This window comes from Carcharodon carcharias, chromosome 1 (assembly GCF_017639515.1).
Source record: "Carcharodon carcharias isolate sCarCar2 chromosome 1, sCarCar2.pri, whole genome shotgun sequence".
Taxonomy (NCBI): Eukaryota; Metazoa; Chordata; class Chondrichthyes; order Lamniformes; family Lamnidae; genus Carcharodon; species Carcharodon carcharias.
The window spans coordinates 75,211,490-75,229,339 of record NC_054467.1 but is presented as its reverse complement, the minus strand read 5'-3'; the positions used below and the strand labels follow the sequence as shown (position 1 = coordinate 75,229,339).

At 42.7% G+C, this 17,850-nt stretch overlaps 1 protein-coding gene across 1 annotated transcript in view; it reads right to left on the bottom strand.

The window, feature by feature from the left end:
• The window catches only part of ablim2 (actin binding LIM protein family, member 2), a 502,624-nt gene that overhangs the window by 120,923 nt on the left and 363,851 nt on the right, over window positions 1-17,850 (bottom strand). Inside the window, exon 13 of the mRNA XM_041204527.1 lies at window positions 13,145-13,201. Coding sequence (XP_041060461.1) covers window positions 13,145-13,201 — 57 coding nt within the window. The remainder of the gene's footprint in view (window positions 1-13,144; window positions 13,202-17,850) is intronic.

The window sequence follows — 17,850 nt, the reverse complement described above, 5'->3', positions numbered from 1 at the left end:
CTGTGAGATGCAAAATGGCTTCCTGACGACCTCTGGCGGGAATGGCTACACACCATGATGGTTGGGGCCAAAAGTTCCCTCCATTGTTTAACGTTGTCAGGAAACCGATCTTTCAGCTCCCGACATATTGTCTGCCCCTGCCAGCCATGAACCCCACCTCTGTCAGGAGTGGAAAATCTAGACCTATATTTCTGGCTAGTTTACTGTCATATGCTATTTTTTCCCTTTCTATCAACTTTTTAGTAGTCCTTTGCTGGTTTCTAAAGCACTCCCAATACTCAAACTTGCTCCTGCTTTTTTCAACATTGTAAGCCATTTCTTTTCATCTAAACTATCCTTAACTTCCTGAGTGAGCTATGGATGGGTCTTTCTTGCTGAGTTTGTGTTTTTCAATAGAATGTATTTCTGTTGAACATTTTGAATTGTTTCTTTTAAACGTTTCCCACTGTTCATTTACCTCCATAACTTTTAGTCTATTTACCCAAGTAACTTTAGCCACTTCTCCCCTCGTGCCTATGTAATTACCTTTGTTTAAGTTTAAGATTTTTGTTTGCGATCGGAATATGTAATTTTCGAACTTAACATGGAATCTTAACATCATGCTTGCTGTTCAGAATGAAGGACTTATGGACCTTCCTCATGGCCCTGGCATCTGATCCTGAGGCCCCAACATGCAGATTCTCTTGCTCCAATGCATCTTCCCCATCACCCTCATCTGATGAGGAGTATGGCTCCTCTATCTCTGAGGCTGGCAAGTCCTCCCTCTCTGCTGCATGAGGTTGTGCTGAGCACACCAGACTACAATAGCCTTGAGACCCTTTGAGGTACATATTGTAGTGTTCTGCCAGGGTGGTCCAGGTATTGGAACATCTTTTTCAGCATTCCAATGGCCTACTCTATTGTAGCCCTTGTGGAAACTATGGGAAGCAATATACTACTCCTTGGTTGGGGGGGTCAAGGGTTTCTGACTGGTGTCATCAGCCAGGTGTTTAGTGGATAGCCCTCACTCAGGATCCATCTCTGCAGGTGTGAGGAGGCCTTGAAGAGCTGTGGCACCTGTGAGTCACAAAGTGGGTATGAATCGTGAGAGCACCCTGGGAACCAAGCACACACCTGGAGCATACGTTTCCGGTAGTCGCAGACCAACTTCACACTTATTCAGTAGGGAACCTTTATGAAGGTTGTAGGCTGGTTCCAGGTAGCTCTGATTACCACACGCGTACAGTCGATAACTCGATCTGCACCTGTGATGATACAGAAGCCTTCTGATTTTGTGGCTTGGTTCTCTGCCTGTGCAAACTCTACTGATCTTTTAAGTAGCATACCGGTGACCTCTCTGATGCAGCTGCCTGCGAGATGCCTGGCATGTCCCCCTTGGACACTGGAAAGGAGATGCTAACGAAGAGGTTCAATGTCGCAGTCATCTTTAATGCCACAGGCATTAGGCTCCTTCCCAGTCCAAGGGTCACAGGTCATCCTGTGGGAGAGCACAGAGGTTAGTGACTGCCTCAAATAAAAGCAAAATACTGAGAATACTGGAAATCTGAAATAGAAACAGAAAATGCTGGAAATACTCAATAGGTCTGGCAGCACCTGTGGAGAGACAAACAGATAACATTTCAAGTCAAATATGTCTCTTCAAGTCATATTCAACTCAAATCATCAACTCTGTTTCTCTCTCCACAGGTTGCCAGACTGGCTGCGTATTTCCAGCACTTTCTGTTTTTATTCTAGTGACCACCCCCCACTAGACATCCACAGCCATTTTGGGCATTGCTTCTCAGTCATTTACGAGTAGTTTAGACGAATGTGGTGGACTTTAGATCAAGCCATAGCTCACTGTCGCACTGGCCCCTGGTTGCCTCCATCCAGACCAGTCTTAGCATTTGGTGCCGCCCATGGTTGGTCTTCTAGTTCCTAATGCACCTGGCCCAATATCATCCTTTCTCTGCATCATCCTCCTCCACTAAGGCTCCAGGAACACTGGGTGGATGAGGCCCATTTTGCCACCAGAAAATGAACAGAGGGCAGAAGCAAGGTGAAGTTATGTCTCCACAGTTGACCTGCTCCTCAAACAAATCTTGGATCTGTGGACAAATGCTGATCACACTTCTTCTTTGACCGCAGCCTGGTCTTGCTCTCAATGTCCCTCGGTCACCCTTGACCTTCCCTCGTTCATCCTCAACCCTCCCTCAGTAACCAGCTACCTTCCCTCGATCACCATTGAGCTTCCTCGATCATCCTTAACCCTCTCTTGGTCACCATCAACCTTTGCTCGATCAGTCTTGACCAGCTCTGCAATGCTTCTCAGCCTTCCCTCTCCTCTTCCAGTAAATTCTCCAAATAATGGCAGACAGCAGCAACTCACTCAGCTTTAATCTTTGCCTCACCTGCTCCATACCAGCTCTAACCGGTTGTGTTCCCTGTATGCCTTCAAGTTAATTGCAAAGGTTACAGTTAATTGCAAATTCTTGTGTTTTAATGCACTAGCTTTTATGGGGGTGTCGGGGATCTTGCCTGATGGCTGGAGAGCTGGCGAGAGACAGGTGTTGCCTCCTCCAGGAAGGCCTGCTGGTATTAAGTGCCATTCAGGCACTTGTGTAGCCAGCGGCGGGTCTTTCCCAGGATCAAGGACTTGGGGGCGGAAATCCTGATGCAGAGAGCTGCCAGCCAATCAGAGGCTGGTACCTCTTTTGAACAACAGTCCCACTGGGGAGGCCAGGGCTGCCGCCGGAATGACACCTACCTGGGATCAGACACTGAATGCCTTTAATCGAGGGACCCCACCATTAATTGCCCATTTAAGGGCCTCAATTGGCAGGGTGGCAAGTCCATTCATGGGCCTTCCTGCCCCGGACTTAATTCCGGCAGAGGCAGGAAGTTGAAGGACTTCAGGCATGTCACCATTCCACCTAATTAGATGCTCTTTTCGCCTTCAAACATACCATGAGGCCATAAAATTTCACTGAATGAGTATTCACTGCATGCAAATCCATTACAATTAGTTACCCAACGTGTGCTGCCGGCACTGCCATCTCACTTCCAACCCGCTGCCAGGGGAATTCAGTGCTTTTATCCTGACATCGGGAATTTGAAACTTCACTTCCTGTCTTATTCAGCACCCCTGCCCACTTCTTTCTCTAATCCCTCGGTAAGTATTACATTCTACCTTGTGATTCTGAGGCCATAAGACTAAGTTCATTACTGTTTATATTGTATCTATGTATGGTGTACTTCTTTTCTAAATGTCCTTGTACTAGATTTGTTTCCTGAGAAAATCTTTATACAAATGACACTAATATGGCAAGAATGCTGAGTTTTTCCTTCGGATTGATTTTTAATTGCATGAAATCCTGTCATTGATTCTACTCTCTTCTGCAGGCATGGGTTTTCTGTTACGGTTAGCATTTACATCTCTGACAAGAAGCCAGACAGCCTAGATTTGGCATAACTAGAAGCAAAGGCCTAGACTTAGGTATGATGAAATCCTACATGTAAAACAACCTGATCACTAATTCTGAGCACAACTACTGACTGAGGGCTGTCTGAAATTGTTACAACTGGTCCCTGGGCAAGGTTTCCCCAATTTGCTATGATCCCAGACGAGGTATCCCAAATTGTTATGCTCCCAGGAGAAGGGTGGATGAACTGGTTCCCCTTCTTTATTCAACCCCCTTGGTTGGTTACAACAAGGTCAATTTAAAAAGGTCCCTTCCCTCATGGATACATTTTCCCAGTCCAAATGGTTTATGTTTTAAGAGGAGCCGATTTAACCAGGCTGTCTCAAGTTAAAGAAAGAGTGATTTTATTAGTTATTAAAACACGAGAAAAAAAAATAAAAACACAAAACACATACACACAGATTAGAAATGAGAAGTGAATCCAGAAATAAAAAGCTAAAAGAATATATGAATCAGTCTTTGGCTGGACCGTGAGGAGTAGATGATGAAACATTGTGGATGATTCCGGTAGAATTGACTTTGGGCAGTTGAGTAGTTGGTTTGGAGGTTCTGCAGGTTCGCTGAAAGAAGTTGTCCTGTTTCCCTTTCAACTGTGGTTTTGCTGACTTGTGAGTTGCTTCCAGCAATCAGAGAGAGAGAGAGAGAGAGAGAGTGAGAGAGGACTTTTTTTACCTGCAAGCGCAGGGATGCTTAGTTAATGTTCTTCAGATGTGACCTTCACAGTATACCCTTGCACACCAGGCCTGGAACACCAAAATTGGCACACCGAGTCCAGAGTTCCAGTTGACTTTTAACCCCTTTTCTTGTGTATTCCTGGAAGGGAAAGAACAAACATGTCTTTCGCCCAGATCTGCTTTCTTTTCAACTCACATCATGTCCACATCATGTTCTGGGATATAATTCAAAGGATATGGTTCCTGCTGAGATGGTAATCAGCCTTCATTATCTCTGCAACCATAGGACATTACAGTTCAGTTTCTGCATTGCATCTTTTCCTTTGAAGTGTCGCCATCTGAAGTAGGCCTTGATATCTTTTTAGGTGTGACATTCCATTCTCTGGACTAATTAGTCAAGTGTAATTCACATAGGAATTTTCCAGGAAATGGTTACTTTACAGTCTCGGCCAGCATTTGCTTGCATGTCCTTTTTTTAAAAAAAAAGTCTTACTTAAAAGTTCAACATGTCTGTAAGTAATCTGGGGCTATGATCCGTGACCATGACAAAATGCATTATAATTTACTGTCTATGCAGTATGCAAACCACCTGAAAATCTCAAAACAATTACAAGTACCATATCAATCAGCTGAAATTTGCTGAGTGGCAGATGAGTGGGGTTCCATTTGTCAGACTTGTACTTGTCCATAGAGTTTCTCAGCAAAGGTTTTTGAATGGTAAGTTGAGATCAGCCAACCATCCAAAAAAGCGAGGTGCCCTCTACAGAGCATCTGGATCTATGTGAATTAGGCAAGTAACTGTGTATCTTATTGACCAATCAAGCTGAAGAGCCGTTAATGAGCAACGCAGAGTTAGAATCAGGAAATAAGAATATAACTTAAGAACATAAAAGCCTGAATCTTCTGGTCGGTGTGCATGGGTGGGTCTCGCTCACTGATGCATAAAATGACATGTGGTGACGTCAGGCGTGCGTCCCAACGTCACCACGTGTCATTCAGATCTTCAGTTTGGTGGGCATGCACCAGAGTTGGCTGCATGCCCGCCGAACTGTCAAAGGCCTATTAAGGCTGTTAATAATCTAACTAAGCTGGTTGTCTGGGTTGCCCATTGAACTTTAAGGTTGGCGGGCAGGCGAAGAGCCCAGGCAGCCTTCGCATTTATCATGAAACCTCATCCACGGGTGGGATGAGGTTTCATGATGCGTTTATAAATTGAATTAAAATTTTTATTAAAATTCATTGACAAGTCCCAGCTCATGTGACACTGTCACATGAGGGGACATGTCTGAATTATTGTTTTTTTCTTTATTTAAATTTTTCATAATCAAACTAATCTCCCTGAGGCAGCTCTATGCATGAAATGAAAGAGCGCAGGACCTGACTCAGCCTCCTCCCCTCGCCCGCACAGGGAGCACTGAGTGTTTCTGGGCGTGTGTCACGCTGGGCGAGCCTTAATTGGTCCGCCCATGTAAAATGGTGGTACCACCCTGATTGGTTGCACCCCCACCAGCGTCCGTTCCTGCACAGCCCCCACGACTGGGAGAAAATTCTCCCCAAGAAATTGGAGCATGAGAAGACCATACATTCCACCAAGCCTGCTTTGCCATTCAGTATGATCATGGCTGATATTTGGATTCAACTCCATGTCAGAACAGTGAATTTATTGTCAAGTCTGGTCTGGAAAGCAAAATAAAGAGGGAAAGAAAGATTAAATTAAAAGAGAGAGAAAAGAGAGGCAGAGGAAAAAGCAAAATTACTTTAATTTTAGTTAAAAGCTGATGGAGTGAGACTCCACAACAATAAAAGTTAGTTTTCAGTGCCAGAGAGGTTGTTTAGTAATAAGCAAGACTTATTTGTAGCACACTTCAACTGGAATGGCCAAACCCTAAGGATGGAATTTTATGGCTTCGCTTGTGGCATGTCTGGAAATGGGAAGAACATTTAATTAGGTAGGATGGTGGTGTTTCTGAACCCCTCCACTTTCTCACCTCCATCAGAATTAAGTCAGGGTGGGAAGGCACATAGTTGGGCTTCCTACCCCACCACCAATTAAGCTCTCAAGTGGGCAATTAATGACCTCTTAAGCACCTTGTTCTGTTTGTGCTGGTGCTAACCCAGTGCTGGGCGGGCCTCTCAATGTGCAGCGTGTACGATAGGTAAGACTGAAGAGCCTGTTTGTGGTCTTCCGAGCCCAGGGGGTGGCAGGGGGTGGGTTTCTCTTTCAAAAGCACTCAGTTCCTGATCGGGGGATGCAACATTGGGGGCAATGCTGACAGCTACTCCCCTGTCCATGTGGCTGACGCCTCTACGCCCTTCTCCCTGTGAACCCCACCCACGAAACTCCTCCCCTTATTAGTTACCTGAGGCCTGGATCTCTCCCTGATCCCGGGCCTCCGGTAAGCACCCTTCTGGCAGCAGCCATAGCCTCGCCAGTGCACTGCCACTTAAAATAGCTGCCGACCACTGATTGGCCAGCAGCTCTTGGTAGGTGGAACTTCCACCCCTGGAGTCCTTGATTTTTAAAAATCTTTCATGAGACATGGGCATCACTGACAAGGCCAGCATTTGTTGCCCATCCACTCTCCATCCCAAATTGCCCATGAACCGAATGGCTTGCTAGGTGATTTCGGGCCCGCCAGTGGCCTGTTAATTGTCTGAGTGGCGCTTAATACAAGCAGGCCTTCCTGGAGGAGGCATTGTGGGTTTTGCGCCGCACTCTAGCCAGTAGTCCAGACCCCCAACTCCTCCATAAAATCCAACTCTTCTGTTAAGTTTAGTCTGTATCTAGAAAAGAATTCAGTAACTTCATGTCATTCAATATGTTTGAATGGTGAGTCAAGGCGATCAGATGTCACTTACGGAAGGAAGGGCATTGGAGGAGCGGGGCATCTCGGACAGAAACTTATGGATTTTTGCATGTAACTGTGCATATGTGGTTGCTGGAAGTTGCTGTTCAATTTGGACATAAATAAGACTAAGCGCCGTTAGCGTCAGTGTTACTTTTATAGCAAATTTGGCCCAACATTTGAAGTAGTGAGATGATGAACAGCATCATCAATAAGCATCCTAAGTTGTTGATATTAAATTGATTATTTCACACTTGGTATTGATAAACAATGAAAAACAGGATACATTCAGAATGTGATTGCTGTGCCTCGAAGTTCTTTCATGGAAATCATTGAAATAAAAAAAATGTTTCTGGATTTAAATGATCTATCATAATAAACACACAAGAACACTAAATGCACTTTGATTATTCTGCCATGAACAGGAAGGTAATAATACAGGCTATTTAACTGTCCAATTAATTTTTAAGCTCTGTTCTTTTAATAATTACTAACAAATAATCACTAGGTAGTTTGAGCTAATCACTGATTGCTTATTGGGGTTTCAACCAGAAGACTAAAACTAAATGGTCAGGGCTTAAAGCTGGACAATGGGCTAAAAATGGGTTATGGCCCATTCCAGGTGCATAATCATCTCCTTGCATCCAACCAGAAAGCCCAAACCTGCTTTGGTATTTGCTCAGCAGTTTAGTGCAGGGTCTTGAAAGAGGCATTAAGCCCCTTATTTACATATGTAAGGGACCTTACACATGTTTTGGTCAGCATTACAGGCAGCTGTTGATACCAGTATAGCCAATAGATTCCTGGTGTAGATCGGATACAGGAAATTCCTCCCCAAAACTGGCCCACCTTGACCTTTTAATGCCTTTAAAACAAGGAGAGTGAAATCCAATTCTTACCCCTATAGATCCATTCTTGACTGGGAACTAGAATTCAATTCCAGGATGTTCAAGCACACTTTAATAGGACAAAGACATCTTGTAAAAAATATGGAGGTGAAATTGAATTTGAACCAAAGCCAGGGTTCCTTGGATTACAAGGGAGATGGAGAATATGTTGAAACAAAAAAAAAGTTGATGTATGCCAGGTGAATTCTTCAAGTAAGATCCAGAACAAATGCATTAAGTTGAGAGCAGAAATAAAGAGGAAATAAGATTGGCAAAGAGAGAATATAAGAATAGAATGGCAGTTAACATAAAAGGGAACCCAACAATCTTCTACTGGCAAATAAATAGTAAACGGGTGGTAAGAGGCAGGGTGAGGCCCAATAGGGACAAAGAAGGTGATATATGCTTAGAGGCACAGGGCAAGGCTAGAATACTTAATGAGTGTTTTGTATTGATGTTTACCAAGGAACACATCAGAAAATGATAGGTGAAATTATTTACATTTTTTTCAGTTCAAATTGTTATTACTAGTGGCAGCCTTCTTTCCTGGTTTGCGCTGTGCTGGTCGACTCTGTGCATAGCAGAACCCCACCCGGGCATATCAGCCTCTGTTGAATTTGCTGCAGAGGAAGGCAGTGGGCTGAGAAGGTACACAATTCACTGGCTTCTGTTTCCGCTTGGCCCTCTTCTTGGCCAGATGAGTGTTTTGCTTCTGCTCACCTTTTCTAATGCCCTTCCAAACAGTCAGCCTGTTGAGATTGTGGCCATCGGTGACTGTCTCCCAGTTGTCAGCGTCCACCGGTTTCATATCTCGCTTGCAGATATCCTTGTAGCAGAGGTATGGATACCAAGGAGGTCATGGCCCCATGTACAGAAGGTTGATGAATATGGCCAAGCCAGTGCAGACATCACTGGCTTAGCAATGAGTGTATGATGATGGAATTAGCATGCATGATCTCAAAGTTGATGATCTTGTCCTGCCAAGAGATGCCAAGGATAAGTCTGAGACGGAAAAGGTGGAAACTATTCCGCATTTTCTCCTACCTAGCATATGTTGTCCAGATCTCAGCACTGTAGAGAAGTGCACTGAGGACACAGGCTTGGTAGACTCACAGTTTGTTGTTCTCAGTCAGGTTGCTGTTGTTTCACACTCTCTTACTCAGCTTGGACAAAACAGTTGCGCTTTTGTAATGTGTGTGTTGATTTCAGCATCAAATGATAGGTTGCTGGTGATTTTGGAGCCTAGGTATGTGAATTAGGTATCAATAACCTCCAACATCACATTGTCGATGCTGATGGATGGCGGTATGGCAACGTCTTGGACCATTTGGTGTTCGTCTTCCTGATACTGATGATGAAACCAAAATCTTTACAAGCATGAGAGAGTCTGTCCATTTGCCCCTGAAGATGTTCCTTGATATGGAATGCTAGTGTGGAATTGTCAGTGTAGAGAAAATCTCTGATAAGGACTTGATGCAACTTTGTCTTGAAGGCTGAACAGCCTTCCATCAGCTCTGATATGTAAGCAGACACTCTCTGTAGAACAAGGCCTGGGAGAGGGATGTGCACAAGATGCAGAACACTGGGGCCCATGTCCTTGGCAGGGCCCAGGCCCAAGCAATAAGTTAACTCTTAATTCCTACCACTTCCCGCTTATTACCTCTGTTAGTGACAAGTGGGCATGAAGGGTAGAGTGTAGTGGAAAGGGCAGGGGGGCTGTGCTTGATTGATGCAAAGTTTTGGCTTTCCATTGGTCAGTGGCGCTGTCCATCAATCAAACACTCACAAGCGCTGGGGTGGGCTGTTGTGGGCATGTGCGTGGTGGGCAGAGGTGTTATTTTGATGTGATGGCTGTTTTTTTAATATCAATTGGACAAGACTGTACAGTGCATTTTAATGATCCTGAATTCCTAAATCCCGGTAAGTAACCATTGATTGTGATCATATGGACTTTAATTCGTAACCTGCCATTTTGAAAGACCTCACTGGAATAGTTCCCAAAACTAAGACTAAATAAAAACAGTTCTATTTTTTAAGGAAGTGAATAGCCCATCCTCAGGTAATTGCTGCTGTCCTTTTATACATGCAGATAGTTTGTGCTACAGGATCGTTTTATAGAACCCAAGCAGTGGAACCCAGGCCATTGTTTAATGAATAAAAGTGCACTTTTGAAACTATTGTATAGTTAATCAGAAAATACAAAGTACGTATAATTTATTCAATGTAGCAATCCAATTTTTAGATTCCATGGTTCGTGGCTCTTTTTTTGTGGAAGGATGGTTCTTGACTCCAAATTACAAAGGTTACATTTTGCAAATGACAAATGAGCTCTTACATAATGTGATCAATGGGCCTGGAAACAGAGGAAGCACGAGGGCCCATGGTTTCTCTCCCAGGTCTTGCTGTAGATGACCTGAAGGTTTATGACAGACAGTAGCATATGCCAAAGATTATCGGTGTCAGGACACAACTCTGGTTGATCCCACTGCAGATCTCAAAGATTTCTGATGCTGCCCCATATAGCTGACCTTACCCATAATGTTGGAAAACTCAGCAGGTCTGGCAGCATCGACGGAGAAGAAAAGAGTTGACGTTTCGAGTCCTCATGACCCTTCGACAGAACTTGAGTTCGAGTCCAAGAAAGAGTTGAAATATAAGCTGGTTTAAGGTGTGTGACACACCTTAAACCAGCTTATATTTCAACTCTTTCTTGGACTCGAACTCAAGTTCTGTCGAAGGGTCATGAGGACTCGAAACGTCAACTCTTTTCTTCTCCGTCGATGCTGCCAGACCTGCTGAGTTTTTCCAGGTAACTCTGTTTTTGTTTTGGATTTCCAGCATCCGCAGTTTTTTTGTTTTTACCCATAATGTTGTCATGGAAAGAGAAGATCACGTTGAGCATCTTTGGTGGACAGCCAATTTTCTCCAGCAGCTTAAAAGACTGCCTCTGCTCACATAATTGAATAACGTAGTGAGAACTATGAAGGCAATATTTAGTGATCTCCTTTGTTCCTGGCATTTTTCTTGCAGCTGCCAGACTGACAAGATCATGTCAATTACAGATCTTCCAGTTCTAAAATGGCAGAAGGATTCGGGCTGGATACGTTCAGCCAGGATCTGCAGTCTGAGAACGGCTTTTCCCATGTTGCTCAGCAGCGAGATGCCTCGACAGTTATCATTGCTGCGGTCGCCCTTGTTCTTGTACAGGGTCATAATCTTTACATCACGCATATCCTGGGGCACTGTCCCCTCCCCTCATTTTCAGTCTATACCGCTGACCAGCAGCAGTGCAAAAAAGAGAGACAAATGTGTAGGTCTCTCCCTGTCATATTGTTATTGGTGAATAACAAGATCAGATGCACTTTAAGAGGTGTATTCACAGTGAAAGATGCGTCTGCTACCATCACTTATAAGTTTCTGTTACAAGTCTACCAGACCTTGGCTTGCAATTTATCCTTTCTTACTTTATATGTTATGGAACACTCTGTATGAAAATGCAGCTTGTTAAAAATTACACAAATTACTTGGCTTCCAGCAACTTATTGAATAAGGTAAAGCTTATTTAAAAGACTAAAGGTAAATATTGAAATATAAACATGCATCCAAACACTTGAAAAGACAGGTTATTTAAATCTCATAAATGTACTTCAAAAATTAGCCACATTTTTCAGGACTTTAATTATACCTACGTAAAGCAATATATTTTGATCTAAAATATTTACGCGCAGTCAAACCCAATTATTACAGCATCTATTTAGCAAAATTGTTCTGGATGCACAGCTCTTATTTGTACATTTTTAATCTTTTCATCTTAGAGGGAATGAAAGCGGCATTACATAATTCCTATATGTGATATTACAGGGCAATATTATCTAGGCAGCAAGATAAACACCAAAATTAAACTTAGGAATTTTTCACTAACGGAGCAATTGACTCCAATTCTTTGTGGCCCATCCAACCTTACAGTTGGCGGATGGGCGAATCAGCCAGGCAGCTGTTGCATTTTTCATGAAATCTCATCCATGGGCAGGATGAGGTTTCCATGATGAAATAAAATAGAAATAAATTTCTGTGGACAGCATTTTCAACAGCTAAATTTTCAGAAGCTTTACAATGATAAATGGACACTTTCTTTCAGCTTCTGAAACCTTTATATTTGATTTTTCAGGTATTCAGCTCCCTGAGGCAGTGCTCTGTCTTCAGGAAGCTTTCTCTCAGCAAAGGCCTGTGCCCATGCTGAGCTTCTTGCTTCACGCTGGCTGGCCGTTAATTGGCCAGCCAGCATGAAATCGCAGTTGGGGGCCGATCACAATCGATGGTCCGTTCCCCGGCTGATCCTGGGCCCGCCGCCTGCCGGTCTAAAATTTCAGGCCAGTGTGTGGTTAGCAATGTTCTTTCTAAGCTGCATGATCACATAGCTACCGAAAAGTCTGTGCATAAATTAGCCCTTTTAAATTACCATGATGTGTGGCTGTGCAAAAAAATTGAAAGGGGCTGCGCATTTAAAGAAATCATTTACGCACTCAGAAAAATTAGACAGAATACATGTGGCTATAAATGTCAACGATGAACCCATCACTTCATGGAGTTGCTTCGAGTATTCAAAACCCATTTCCAGGAGTGAGAAGAACAATCTGTAACACTAAGAATACTCTAAATAGTGCACTGTTTATGCTGTCAGTGCTTTATCACATTAAGGAATGTGAAATGAAAGTGCAAAATTAGGGATGGGTAATTAATGCTGGCCTAGAGCCAGCAACGCCCATATCATGTGAAAGAATACAAAAAAGTGTAGGGTCAACTGTGCAGTGAGCTGCAGATGACAATTTAGTGTCTTCTGCATGTTGAAATATTTTTCGTATGCAAACAATTAAAGAATGCATGGTTCTGTGAACAAAGAGTGTGGTGTAATTACAGTGATTTTAAAACTCAGACATGGATCATCTATCCACAACTCCTTGGTTTGTCTCCTTGTCTCTTTCTTTGAACTAAGGTGGCCTCCTACATTATGACTAAGGTGCTTCTCTCACCACCTTGGTTTTTCAATAAAAAACTCGCCAAACTAAAATACAATCTGATGAATATGAAGTAGAAGGAACTAAACTGCATTTTCTTCTTTTCAATTTAAGGGACATATCACAATGAAAAGGTACAGCTCTTAAACCAGGATAACCAAAAGCCAGATATTGCTAGTTTAATAGACAGTCCACAGAACGATACCCTAGTATTATAATATCCTGCAGAGTGGTATAAAGCATGAAATTAGCAAACTGTACCGTGCTGCCTGTAGACAGGGGGCTTTCTATAGATGTTGTCTGCTTTCCCATCAGTTTCTGAAGGAAAAAGAAAGAAAAGACAGTTTAGCATAGAGCAAATCCGTCTGTTACAGAACAAAACTCTCCTAAGTATCAACAAAACCAAATGTTCCACCTAGGCTGTAGTTTACTGTTTGTAAACCCAATAGTATGTTAAATACATCCCCTGACTTAGATGAGTTTTATACAAATGTATATCACCGCCTGCAGTCTGGTTTCATTCTTATAGGCAACAACAATGTTTTATATTTATATAGTACTTTTAACATAGTAAAACGTACCAAAGTGCTTAACAAGAATGAGGTCAATGAAAACATTTTTCACACCAAGCTGCAGTGGGGAAAATGAGGACAGATCACCAAAACATTGATCAAAGGGGTTTAAGCAGCATCTTAAAAGGTGGATATAGTGGTAGAGGTGTTAGGAAGGGGATTCCAAAACTTAAGACCATGGTAGCTGAAAGCACAGCTGCCAATGGTGGAGCATTTAAAATCAAGGATGCTTAAAAGATGGGATTTGGAGGATTGCAGGGATTTCGAAAGTTTGCAGGGTTACAAGAGGTTACACAGAAAGGGAGTGTTGAGGCTATGGAGGGTTTTCAACGCAAGGATGAAAATTTTTAAATTGAAGTGTTACCAGGCGCAGAGCCAGTGAAGGTCAGCAAGCACAGGGGTGATGGATGAGTGAGGTTTAGAGTAAGTTAAGATGCAGGCAGCAGAGCTACTGGATGGCCGTTCTTGAGTGTGAGACTTCCTGCCCACTTAAGAGTGGAAGTCCCACTGTGAGCTAGTTTACCCCTTCAGCGGTGCTTTGTGGCTGTGGGTGGGCTTCTACCAGGTGAGTCAGCTGCTGGCCAACTTTCCTTCCTGGGTGGTGGGGTGCGGTGGTGGTAAAATCCAGCCCACTAAGGTGGGAATTTTAACCTCCTAAAATGGTGAGTTTGGGTTCGGTGTGATGTTAAAAATCTGAATACTGACCCAACCTGCTTCCAACCAGCCCACTTCCAGTTTTAATGAAGATGAGACCTTTGTAGGAGCTGGGTTGGTAATTTAAATATTATAATGAGGCTGTATTTAGTATACAGACTTCAGCATCCCCAGTGATTGGACACCACTCCCCTAACCCAAACCCTTAGAACTTCATCAATGAGATCCCGGATCTTCAAACCCCCAACATCACCACTGACCCTTCTGATCTCCCCTGACCCTAGCCTCTGCTATAGTGATTGGTTCCATTCCAAATAAATCATTGCTCCAATCTCCTCAATCTTTTCTGGCTCTGGATTCCAATATTCCTTCTCACCTTTTAGGTTCCCTGATCTTGCCCAGTTTCAGACTCTGATCTTCTTCCCACCACCGCTGCTCCAGCCTCCCTGGACTTCCATGGTTCTGGTCTCCGGACTCTGATCATCTTCCCCCACCCTACCCCTGCCCCAACCTTCCTGATCTTTCCAAGCTCCAGGCTCCAATCTTCTTCCAACACATACCCCAACACACTGCAGCTATCCTGACATTTCCCGGCTCAGGATTCTGATCTTCCGCTTTCCACAACACTTCATACCAACCTTCCTAAACCTATCCTGTTGATCTCCACTCCCTGGCTGTAGCTCAGTGCCAGAGTCCCACCCAGCAATCGGCCAGCCAGCCTTTCTCCCTGTGATTCGAATCTGTCACTTCCACTTACTTGTAATTGTGCATATGTGTATTTTTAACACTGGTTGGCGGGTCGGATGGAGACTTGGCGGCCTGGACTCTGGTCGACAGGCCGTGTATTGGACAACTCTGCTATAGCTCCATTCTCAACAGAAAAAGGATTAAGACTGCCCAACCAAATTTCACAAAGATCTTTTACAACCTCGTAGGAGAACTTCCATCCATAGAGGCCGGGCTGGTATTAAACTCAGTGCACCATTAAATATCATACACCAGAGTGCTATTTTAGCACAACATAAAGTTGGTGTAAAATAAACAAGTTCATTGTCATTAGATGACCTCACATCTCTCTGAATGTCTCACTAGGTTTTTGTCTATTTCTCAGCTTTTCAGCCTCCTCTTATAGCAATGCCCCATAAATAAAATGCTAACATGTTGCGTATTTACTCAGGCATTCGGTAGCTTAAGTTATTGAGCTTCTAATCGAATAGTTTCAAGATAGAATCCAAGAACAGCAATGCTAGTTATTCCCATATGTTTGCCCGAGTTAGTTGAGCTACAGCAGGCATCAGATAACACATTAGGCTGTTAAATTAAATTAGCTATTCTATGTAATGTCTAGTCCTGAGGATTGGGAGAAATGAAGGAAAATTATGGATCATTTCACCAATCACAGAGGGCTATAGTCATTGAAGTGCATCTTATGTGCCAGACTGTTTTGCAATCCCAGCTGAATGCTTTGTAAGATATAATGGAATTTTCCTCAAAGAAGTAAATGAAATGTACGTGTTAATTTTTTTGTCGTGGTTCAGCTTTGCGGTGTTTTAAGGTTGTATTTCAGGCCCATTTTATGGTAACAGATCTGTCTAAGGTACACATGTCCATATCAGTTATGAACTATTTTATCTTCACTTGCCTAGCTGATGTCATGTCTGTGTACTGGAACGCACAAGTTCTCAGGCCTCATGGGAAATGTTAAGAGCCTGCAGATGTAGATTGAAGTGATATCCCCAAACTCTGAGACTGCACATTCAGTACAATGTATTAAGTTGGCTAAGAATAGAACAATCAATATTCTGGGAATGATTATAAGGTAATAAACTAACTGAGGAGTTCCAGTGAACTTAGAAATCTGAAGAGTGAATAGTGAGGCATTTATAACACCTAGGCCTTGATATCTACACTGTTCCTAAGTCAGGGCAAGATATAATAGTTTGTAACCTAGTTTCTTCCCCTGTATTTCTTTTAAGATTAAGCATGTACTTTTGTGAGTGAGAAATCACCCAAAAAATGGGAAAAAAATCACCAAAACAATTAAATCTAAGAAGCCTACAAAAGATAAAGTGACTATGGAAATATGAGGAAAACGTGCAGTCTATAAGAAACGAAGCTTCCACATCACGTTTCTTTTGCCCTCACCTTTATTTACTTCTTCTATTCCCCAGATTTGTTTTCCTCTCTCCTGGAGTGATTTTATATTGTTGCTTACCTCTAACTCCCTTGTTATTTCACTCCATCTGGTTTCTTTCATATGTCTTTTGCTTCTTTCATCTCTCTTCTAGTCTTATTGTTTTTTTCAGCTTCTTATTTAATTTCATTTTTTTTTCCATCTGTCTCTTCCACCTGCTCGTTGGCACATTAAGCCAGGATAATGTAACCCCTAATGCTGCTTCTGCAACTGTAGCCCATGGTGCAAAGAGGAACAATCGGGCCCACTGAGAATCATGGAGAATTTCAAATATGGGCAAGGTAAATCCCTATATTACTGGAGTTTATTTGCTTGCTTGCAATGTTTGACTTCCTACGAAATGTAGAAATCATTACAAATCTTGAATCTCTATTATTTGTAACATACTGCTTTCTAATATAACTTTATGCTGGCAAAATAAACAGCTGCCTTTGGTGAACTTCCTGTCTACATGTTAGAATGTTCACAGAAAATGATTACCAGTGATGTAATTACCCCACATTGCCAAGACATAATCTGCAGTTAAGTTATCAGGAAATTTAAATCCACTATTGAATCAAATGTTCCATGTGCAGGTCCCTAATAAATGAAAGAAAGCATGTTCCCCACACAAACCACCCTGCCACACACCCGCAACCCACGGTAGATTTTAGTCTTTTTAGTTGACTCACTTTAAATCAAAAAAGTTAATTACTGAATGCTAGAACAACTCAATTATTTTGTTAAAATATAATGGATTGAAAGAATTATGTTAGTTTTATTTTTAAATCCTGCCAAGCTGAACTTTCATTCTTTTTGTTCATTCAACCTCAAAATGCATTGATTTGAAACAGGCAGTCAACCAACTTGCATTTGTTGAGGGTGTGCATTATATACAAATAACCCTGATACAAAGACACAAAAAACACTGGAAATGCATTGCAGTTCACCTGAAGGAAAAAGATAGGTTGACGTAACTATGAACCTTAACCATGTGAGATGGGATCTCTCTCGAGAACAATGAAATCTTAACTTTCTAGTTCAGAAGCCGATGGGTGCACTGTGTATTTCCAGAATATATTTTTCTTCAAAAGAAATCTCTATATAAATAACTCTCCTTCAAATCTCTCCTCGAATCTAAAACAATGTACACTGCATGTGTATGATGTCACTTTGACACCAATACTCCAGAGAGGGTTTACAAAAAATCCTGATGGTTTCTATGTGGCCATCTCTGCTAACCTTGAAGAAAGATGCCCACAAAGATCTAGCAATCTCTGTGGAATGCATTTCACTTGTTAATTTGAATGTGACGCCAAGTCAGGTACCCAGCAACAGTGATGTCATAAAGCAGGGTAGGCTGAAGAATTTTCACAGACAGCAAACCAGGGGGCAGAATTCTCCCCCCGTTGGGGGGGAAGTTTAGGAGCGGGTGCACAGAGGTGTGCCTCTCCGATCGGCGTCCCCAGTCAGGAGTGCGCTGCCATTTTACATGAACAGGCCAATTAAGGCCTGCCCAATGTGACATCCACAAGGAAGTGCTATGTGCTCTCTGTGCAGGTGGGGGT